The 9,535-nt window shown below is 43.8% G+C and overlaps 1 protein-coding gene across 1 annotated transcript; it reads right to left on the reverse strand.

The window, feature by feature from the left end:
* Positions 1-720: 720 nt before the first annotated feature.
* SOX8 (SRY-box transcription factor 8) lies at positions 721-8,704 on the reverse strand. The gene is made up of 3 exons (XM_074279710.1): positions 7,663-8,704; positions 4,177-4,415; positions 721-3,143 (listed from the first exon to the last, which is right to left on the reverse strand). Exons 1-3 carry the CDS (start codon positions 8,109-8,111, stop codon positions 2,407-2,409), a joined length of 1,425 nt encoding a protein of 474 aa, XP_074135811.1. The 5' UTR covers positions 8,112-8,704; the 3' UTR covers positions 721-2,406.
* Between the last annotated feature and the right edge of the window lie 831 nt (positions 8,705-9,535).

The raw sequence follows: 9,535 nt of genomic DNA on the forward strand, positions 1-9,535 counted from the left end.
TTTGGCCAGAGAAAACTTTATTTAAAACAGCAATGGCAGCCACAAACTCACAAAGACCAAAAAGTCTTTCTATCTACAGGAATCAGCCTAAGAAATGGCACAGCTGCCCAGAGCCTTATAGAGAGACTTTTTCACTCCATGCAAAGATTGCATTTGGCATTTGAGGGGTGAAAGAATGTTGCTTCTGAGTGCCATTCACCTTTTGAATCTGAGCAGTTCCCAAAGGAATCCTGGAAGGAGCCTCCAGAATTCCTTATTAGCTTCAGAAAACAGAAATGGCTTAAGATAAATTCATTCCTAATTCCAGAAGAGGTCCCAATTTGGAGGGGATGCTATTTGGCAAGATGGTTGTTAGAACCCGGAAAAAAAGATTATATTATACTAATATATATCATGATTTCTAATCCTGGCTGGGCACCTTGCTCACTGTTGAGAGTTTGGGCAAGTCCCTTAGTCCCTCTAATGTTCTGCTTCCTCTTTGGAAAGATGAAGATAAAATCTGTCAGTCTGTCTCCCAACTGCTTCTATGTGGTATTGTAATGATTAAAGAACGAAAGCTTGTAAAGCCCTTTGGCAAAGGGCATATTCTGAATAATTCTTTTCTGAGGGCATTTCTGAGGGCAAAAGTCCCTTTAAAAACAGGATTTCTTATCATAAATCCCAATCCTCCTTTTCATTGCGCAGGACTGTAAAAACTACCACCAACAAAAAGACAGCACATGATAGATAAAAAGCATTTTTTTTTAATTTTATCAAATTGATCTGTACAAAAGTTAGCATTGCTTGGTCAGAAACTAGTGAAACAGAGCAGGTAAGTAACAGCTAATGTCTTTCCAAACTTTACACAGAAAAATAGATTGCATAAAAATGAGTTTGTGATCATTTTCCCCCCAGAAGGAAATAGGCAAAAAAATAATCTTAGAAAAAAGTAGGAAAAGTAGAAAAAGTAAAAAGAAGATAACCTCTCAAATGTATTTAGATTTACAAAGTTTTAAAGGCACACATTACCATAAAGTAGGTGGTTATTATATGCTCAGCATACAATGGAAGAAATAGAAGCATATCAATGAAATATTAGTCTAAAACTAAGTACCTACAAAAATTTAGTGGAGAAGGTTTTAGTTTCACAGTTCGACAGGTGACATCTGGTCCCTAAAAGCCCAAATTAAAGTGTATCTCCAGCCCTCGTGGGAGAACTGCTCATTAAATTCCTCATTTCTAGCCACATGCTGCAGTACTTACATTTACCAAATCCAGAGATGCCTTTGCTTTCCAATCTCGTTAAACACTTTGAAAAGTGAGTGGCATCATGACCAAATTAAAACAAAGGGCCCTCCCCAAAAGCAATACCCTTTTCTTGACCTGTCCCCTCACCGTACTACTGAATTTAATTAGTCATTTTTGCAGCCGTCTGAGTGAACTTCCTTCCCACACCACTCCCATCCCCTTGCTGACTCCCATCCAGATGTCAATTTTACTTCCATGACGTCTACATAATCTAGACTTCACTCCACTCCTTTTGACACTACTGCTGCAGTGGTTAAAATAGACTCATAACACCATTTTTATTGTCCCATCGCCACTATTTAAGTCTCCAGTCTTTAATTTTTTTTAATTCTACTTTTTTTTTGCACAAATTACTTCATTAATTAAAGACAAAATAATACAGAACATAAATACATATTTAACAGATTTCAAAAAATCAAACACTTTTAAGCTCCCCCCAAAAATGTTAATTACAGCCAAACCTTGTTTAGAAGAACTCTGACTAAAGCAAACACCCCCGACACTGAGATGGTTGGTCCCCAGAGCTGCTCCGAGGGATTTCCACAAAATTATTTTTGGAAAAAAAAAAAAAAAAAAAAAAAAGGAATTGTTGGAATTTTATTCATTGGTCCCAATAAGTTCTTATTCTCAAGGTTGGTCCGTACCTCCGATTGCAGTAGACCCTTAAAGTCTTGTACCACTTCCTTCTGATTTGTTTGTATTTTGCACTCAATGCAACGCAAAATTAGCATGTTCCTGTCAGTCCTCACAGAGGAGTCAAATGGTTGGCCTTCATTTATTTAAAAGGAATTATCAGTCATCTAAAAAAACAAAACAAACAAAAAAAACAAGAAAATAGAACTCTGTCCATTTAAAGATGCTTGGAGATTTAGAAGCAAAGGGACATGCAGTCAAAAAAAAAAAAAAAAAAAAGTTAGTGTTCCCCGCAGACTTCAGCAGGCACTTCAAAAACTGGCATGGAATTCCTCGACCTTTCCTTCATAGTGCATATAGTTTAGAAGACCTCAAAGATTTCTTTTTTCCTTTTTTGTTTGGGATTTCTTGGTTGTTGGTTTTTTGTTTTTTGTTTTTAACTTTTCCTCTGTAAAGTTCCCTTTTTCCATCCCGATGGCATTTCCTCTAAGGCCTCGTCAGGGTCGTATAGACAGGCTGGTCCCAGTTACTGGTGGGGCTGTGGGCCGGGGGGATGGATAGGCCGTTGAGGATGGGGGTGGCGTAAGGCCGGCGGGAGGAATGGAAGTATGGGTACTGGTAAATGCTAGAGGGGTAGCCAGAGTAGGGGTTGTAGTAGTTGGAGCTCTGCAGATCAGTGTAATCACACTGGGAGCTGGAGAAGGAGCTGGCAGCCGTGGCCGTGGAGGCTGTGGTCACGCAGGCCTGGGCGCTGTAGGACCCGTAGTCGGAGTGGGTGGGGGAGCCGTGGGACTGGTCGCTGTAGTGACTGGGGCTCAGCTGCTCCGTTTTAATGTGTGGCCTCTGCTGGCCCGGCTCGTTGGGGGATGAGGAAGCAGCCGAGGAGGGGCTCTTGTGAGTCCACACTTGGGGTCCACCACTCCCAGGGGCCGAATGGGAATACGAAGCTCCGTATGAGCCTGCCGTGGAGTTCTGCCCGGGGTCAGCGGGAATGGCCGAGTGGCCATTGAGGGGCAGGTACTGGTCAAACTCATGGACATCAAAGGTTTCCATGTTATTGATCACTTCACTGCTCAGCTCTGAGATGTCCACGTTGCTGAAGTCAATGTTCTGGCGGCCACTGTCCACTAGGCGGCGCCCCTCATGTTTCAGCTCTTGCTTGTTCCCATGATGTAGGTCAGTTTTAGGTGTGGTGGGTGGAGTAGGTGGTCCGTGTGTCTGCCCTAAAAAAGGAATAAATTTCAGAAATCATGTTTTAATGGAGGCGAGGAGGGAAAATGGTAGATTTTTTATTTTGCCATCAAAAAATTTTTAAACAAATATATTAAAAACGCAATGAAAAGAATGCTGCATATTTTATAATAGAGGCTTAAATCCTGGCTCTGGCCTTAATTAATAAGTTAATAAAATTCTTATTAGGCCATTTGCTTATAAATCTCAACTTCTCTGGGTCTCCTTCTTCTTATATGTAAAATAAGGACTTAGATGGTCCCTCGGGTCTCTTCTGGTTCTAAATTTATAATTGACTTAATGTCTTTGAAATGCTTTTCTTTAAAGTTCACAGAAATAAACTATAAACTTAATTCCTAATTAGGATAAATTCCATTCTTTATTAATCATAAGAAAGAGTCTGGATTTTTTATTTAACTAAAAACAATTACATCTTTTCTCATATGTTCTTTGCATATAGGGACTCAGTAAATATTTGCTGCCTGTACACTATTGGAAATTTCTGTGGAGTGTGCTGGTGTATGTGTGTGTGTGAGTTTTCTCTGTATATGTGTTTTCTCTGTATATCTTAACAATACAAATATAAAAAGAAGAATCAAATCCTTCAGACAGGATTTAAACTAGAAAGAACAAACAGTCTGAAGTTACAGGATGTTAGCAATTCTATTGGAATCTGTCAACACTTAAAGGTTGCCAATTCTGAGCTCTCCTTTAGCATCAGGAATGGTTGTGATTGGATCCATTATGAATGCCTTTCGGACTAACTTCAGTCCATCTTGAAAGGCACAATTTAAGAATTAACCTCAATCAGGAGCCCTGATTAGTCCTATTCTGTTTCCCATCCTAGATTCTTTATGCAGGGAGCAAATTACTGAGGCTTAGCATTGCTATTTATTATATTAGATCGTATTGGAATTTCCCTTCCCTCCCTTTCTAGTTTACAAAGGGCCTCTGCTGGAGGATATACATCCTGGCTCAGATTTCTTCAGGGCTCAGCAGCTCTGGGTGAATTTCCTGGTCTCCTACCTGTATGATCATTATGATGGTGGGAATCTCCCAGACCTCCTAGGCCTGAATCAGCCTTATACATGGGATTCCCTGGATGGTGGCCAAGCTCAGCTCCTGAATCTGAGTCACTCTGGCCAGTTTTTACACTTTTCCTTCTCCGAGGTTGGTACTTATAATCCGGGTGATCCTTCTTATGTTGTACTCTTAGCCTCTCAGCTTCCTCTACAAAAGGGCGTTTCTCATTTTCACTCAGTAAGCTATAAAAAGAAAAACAAAAACAAAAATTCAAGTTAAATGGGGAAGATAATAAGAGTTGGACAATACCAGTCAGATAAGCATATGCATATGTTTCCCAAATAATGCTATTTGCATACTTTTCCTTTTAACTTTATTAAAATCTATTTTACTAGGAGTTAAGGTCATCCTGGATCCGCCATAAGTAAGATCTAAATACATGTCTTCCCTGTGTGATATTGTCTGTCATACAAAGATCTTCTAAATCTTGGGATTTCCAAATAGAAATGTCTTTATGTAGTACTTTCCTCTACTGGCTATAAATTCAGCCATTCACCACAGTAAAAATGAGAACTGGGGAGAGCCTACTGAAGTTTCCTATTTCATCTTGATTTGTGTTTTTTGTTGATTTGCTTTTAAAAAAATAAGCAATGAAATAATCACTCAAATGTTTCATCTTATTTTTTCCTGTATATGTGTTTTCTAAACAGTCTCACTAAAACTAGTGGTGATCCCAGGAGAATATCTTTACTTTGAGCAAATGGGATCAAGGCATTATGCGGTGAGACAAAAACTTATTACTTCCTGGGATTTGATGCACTGGAACTAATAGAATTGGTGGAGTTGGCTGAATTAGGCCAAAAATATTAAGGTGACTGTGATCAGTTATCAATTAGAAATTTTACAAGAGTAAATTAGGCAATTCAATGCTTTCTAGAAACTTATCCTCAACTTATAAATGTGAAGCTTGTTGAAATGTATATCAACTTTGAAACTGAGCAGTATTAGGAATCAGACCAATTGCCTCTTTTCAAAGCCAGAGATGCTGGGATTCACTGAGTGGCTGTCAAAGAAGTAAAATGCATGATATCCTAAATACCTACATACAATATGCATACAATACATTCAAAGCAGAACAGACCCTACAGAAGGCTGGATAGAAAGCAGTGACAACCTTCCCCAAACACATTGTCTGATGCCCACTACAATTGCTCTGCTTTTTAAAACCCTTTTCCTGCGACACGGAATTGGAAACCTGAATATTTTTTCAAACCCAAACTCCTGACAATTACTTTAAAAATCTAAAATTAAATATGCCCCAAATATAAAAGCTTGAAGACAAGCAGAAATAACAATCAGAAGTGACAATGTCAATTATCTTTAAGTTCTGATTCAAAAAGGAGAAAGACAGCAACTCAGCCTCATTCTTATGAGTTAAATGAAAGACCAGTAATTCTCTTAGCAAGGCCTCTTTCCAAAATATTTGCTTCTCTTCCACCTTGGTTCATTCATTTCTATTGATGTAGGTAAATGTTGAGAAAGACCAAAAAAATAAATAAATAAGCTTGAAATATTGATGAGAACTAATTTCTAAAATACAAATAAATCTAGAAAGACTAGGTCCACAATCTGGGCTGTGCCCGCTGAAAGACAGATTTAGGTAGATCACACAGAAAACTCCAGAGCTTCCCAAAGGAGAGCAAAAACTTTCTCCTTAAGACTAAACTGCTTCAGGAGTTTCAGATCTATCTCGGGGAACTGAAGATGCACACAACTTAATCAGTCTGTGTAATAGTAGAGAAGTCGTATTTACTTGGGATATCTGAGTATATCCCCAGTGGCTCACTTGTGTCTTTGTTTCTCTAGCACCCAACCTAGTGATTTGTACATAAGTAGACGCTTAATAAATTTGAGTTTAATTTAATGTAATTTAATTGGAACTGTGCTAGAAATCATATGAAACAAAGCCAGTCTGTTTGGTGGTTTGGTGGGAAATGTAATAAATCAATCCCCCAAATTTAGCTTCAAATTTACTGAAGAGGTTTTTGTGCTGTATCGCCCTGAATATGTATTCAGAGAGTTACCAGATTTAGCCCTGGAGGCTTCTCTGGGGATCAGGGCGTTTGGATACCTGGAGATGTTGTCAAAATATACTCAGACCCCCAAAGAACACAGAACTGCTTCAGGTCTTGCCAGAGGGTATTTTTCCACTCAGACCAACCCTATAAATTGTCCAGGGGAGCAGGGAACTCTGGTTCTTGGAACAGTTCCCTAACCACCCCCCACACCCCTACCCTCCTCCTCCTCTTTGGATTTCAACCACAGTATCCCTTCTGTTCAAAATAAAGGTCCAAACTCTAGGTTAATAGAACCGTTGGAGCCAAATCCTCACCCCAGCAGAGTTCTCTAGGTGGGGTGGTCTTATCCAAAAAAAGTCCCTACAAGGGATGACTCTCTGGCACCGTCTCTGGGTCCCTTTGCTGTTCTAGATCTCTTGAACTCTACTTGCTCGACCCAGGCTTAAAGATGGCCCTTTAAATTCACCCCTCCCACTGGCCCCTTTCCCCATGAAGCTCATGAAAACTCAACTCTTCAGAACCTGAGGATAGACATAAAGGGTTTGTTGTTATTGTTGTTGTTTTTTGCTGTCTCTTTTGGACCACTTAAAAGAAAGATGCTTTCCGTTACTCACAGAGAGCACACACCCTAACATCCCCTCTCCCAAGCCTCCTTAATTATGCAAGTCTAACAAGTACTCTAGCACGGGGAGGGGGGGGGGGAGAAGACCAATGTCGTATATGGAAAGGTCACCGTCCTTTTAGCCTTTCAGCACCGGGGCCCCCTGAAAGCTTTGTGGGCAGGAACGCCACAAAGCCGCCCTTCCAGGGCCAGGGAATCAAGTGCGTCCGCCTTTGGGCTCCCAGATCTATCACCTACTTATCCTTCGGGGAATCTAGTTAACATTTTTTGGTAGGCTGAAGGATAAAAAGGACAAACTTTTCAGATCCTCCAGAGGGAGGGAAATTCACAGCCCCTTTTAATCCTCGTCAGTAACTATAAAACTACCAAGGAGGGAGGGTTTGGGGGCTTCTCCCATCAAGGCTCCCCCAAGGCGGTTTTACTAGATACGTGACTTTGTGCAGGCAGTTTCTTAGGGGCTCCTTCTCCCTTCTGTAAAAGGGAGCAATCAGTCTAGCGGTGATCTCTAAGCGCCCGTCTAGCTCTAACGCAGATTCCAGCAGAAACCCCGAGATTCTATCTCTGCATGGGTCGGAGACTTCTCTCTCTGCCTCTCCCTCCGTGTAGCACGGAGGTTCTCGCGCAGCAATAACGCCACAAGCATTTTTTAAACTGCATTTCTAGCTACACTTCTGCTCCGGGCAGACTTTGGCTAGGCGTGTGCTTCAGCCTCCGCACGCCCGCCTTTCCCCCCTGCTGCGGCTGGGGGGAGTCCGCGGCTCCGTCCCCGTTTCCCCCGAAGTCACTCACCGCCACAGTTTTCCCAGGGTCTTGCTGAGCTCGGCATTGTGCAGATGCGGGTACTGGTCCGCCAGCTTCCTGCGAGCGGCCTGGGCCCACACCATGAAGGCGTTCATGGGCCGCTTGACGTGAGGCTTGGCCTTGAGGGAGCCGTTGCCGCGCACGGGCATGGGCACCAGACTCCAGTCGTAGCCCTTGAGCACCTGTGAGACCGCGTCGCGGATGCACGCAGGGAAGCGGTCGTCCACTTCTCCCGGGTCCACCTTGGAGCCCAGCGCCGCGCCCCCGCCGGCCTGCCGCGGGCCGGCCCCAGACGAGCAGCCCAGACCCTCGGAGCCCGCCGGGGACAGCGGCGTGTCTGAGTCCGAGTCCTCCACGTGCGACATGGAGCTGGTAGTACCCGAAGGGCTGCAAGGCGGCTCCAGGGTCTTCTCGTGCTCTTCGGTCATGTTGAGCATTTGGGACGCGAGAGGAAGAGAACGGCGGGGCAGATGAGCAAAAAGAAAAAGCAAAGTAAAACAAACAGATCCTGCACTTTTAGACTAAAGGGGTTAAAAAAAAATCACTTCGGCGGGCGCATTGGAGCCAACTCGGCGTCAGGAGCAACGTCTGGGTCTGCAAAGACCGTGTCCGGGAGGGCAGGGCTGTGTCTGCAGCTCGTTCTCCTTTCTCCTCTCCTGCTCAATGAGGCTCGAGCCGCGGACCCCACTGGGGCGCGCCGGGCAGAGCTCCCTTCCCCAGCCCTGGGGGCTGCTCCCTGTGCTTCTGGCAGCAGCAGAACTCGCGCCACCGGCAGCTCCTTAGCCTACGGGCCGCCCCCCCAGATGGATGGCAGATGTGCCCGGCAGCTGTGGCGACCGCGACAGTCCCCCCAGGCTGCGCCGAAGACCACCAGCACCCCTCCCCCGTGTCCTCTCCTGAATTGTGGAGTTGGGGCTGCTACCTCCGCCGCCACCGCTCTCGGTCACCAGGATCCCCGAGCTCCACAGCAGCAGCCACAGCCTACACTGAAACTGTTTCAAAGCGCAATCCCCACTTCGCGCACCCTGCAACAAGTTTCTTTAAGCAGCGGGCGGGGAACCACGCCCCCTCCTCGGCTCCCAATTGGCCCTCGGGGCGATGGGATCATTTGCATAAGCAGTCTGGTTTTACCCACCTACCCAAGTCTTAAAGTAAGAGCGGTCCCTTTCCCATTTCACTCAGAGACACCCCCGCCCCTGCCTTCTCTTTTCAGCCACGTGAGAGATGAGTGGGTATGGATGTGTATGTATGGATATGTGTACGCATTCGCGCTTCCCTAAGCTACTTTTTAAGAGAGACTACTTAAGTTGAGAAGGTACCAAGTTTTTCTTTAAAAAAAAAAAAATGCATACAAGATGCAATATTCCTTTTTCTTGGGATGGGTGGAGGGAAATTAGACGTCAGTGGGAAGATTTGGAAGAGTCAAAATTAGAGGATTTTTCGTAGGATCACCTGTACGTCTCTTTAACTGCACTTACAATCTTTTACAAAAATCCTGTGATCATTACAAGTAGAGCAGGAAGGGGCTTTAGAAGCCATCTAAGCTAACTCCCTTATTTTCCAGATAAGGAAACTGAGGTCCAGGCCCAAAAAGAACTTAAAGCGATTTAGGATGTGGATTATCTAGAAGCCGCCGAACCAAAGCTGAAAGAGCTTCCCTAAGAAGCTTAACCAGACTGAGGATAAGACTGGACTTTTAGCCCCTTTGCGGGACGGACGCGAAGATCTCTTTTTATTTATTTATGTATCTATTTACCTATTTATTTTGGATTTATTCATTGATTCATTTATTCTGCAGCCCCAGTTAGCCGCAAAAAGAGCCTTAGCCATCCGCCCCAGTTTACGGACTTTTTCTTAAAAT

Source organism: Sminthopsis crassicaudata, chromosome 1, assembly GCF_048593235.1.
Source record: "Sminthopsis crassicaudata isolate SCR6 chromosome 1, ASM4859323v1, whole genome shotgun sequence".
Classification (NCBI taxonomy): Eukaryota; Metazoa; Chordata; class Mammalia; order Dasyuromorphia; family Dasyuridae; genus Sminthopsis; species Sminthopsis crassicaudata.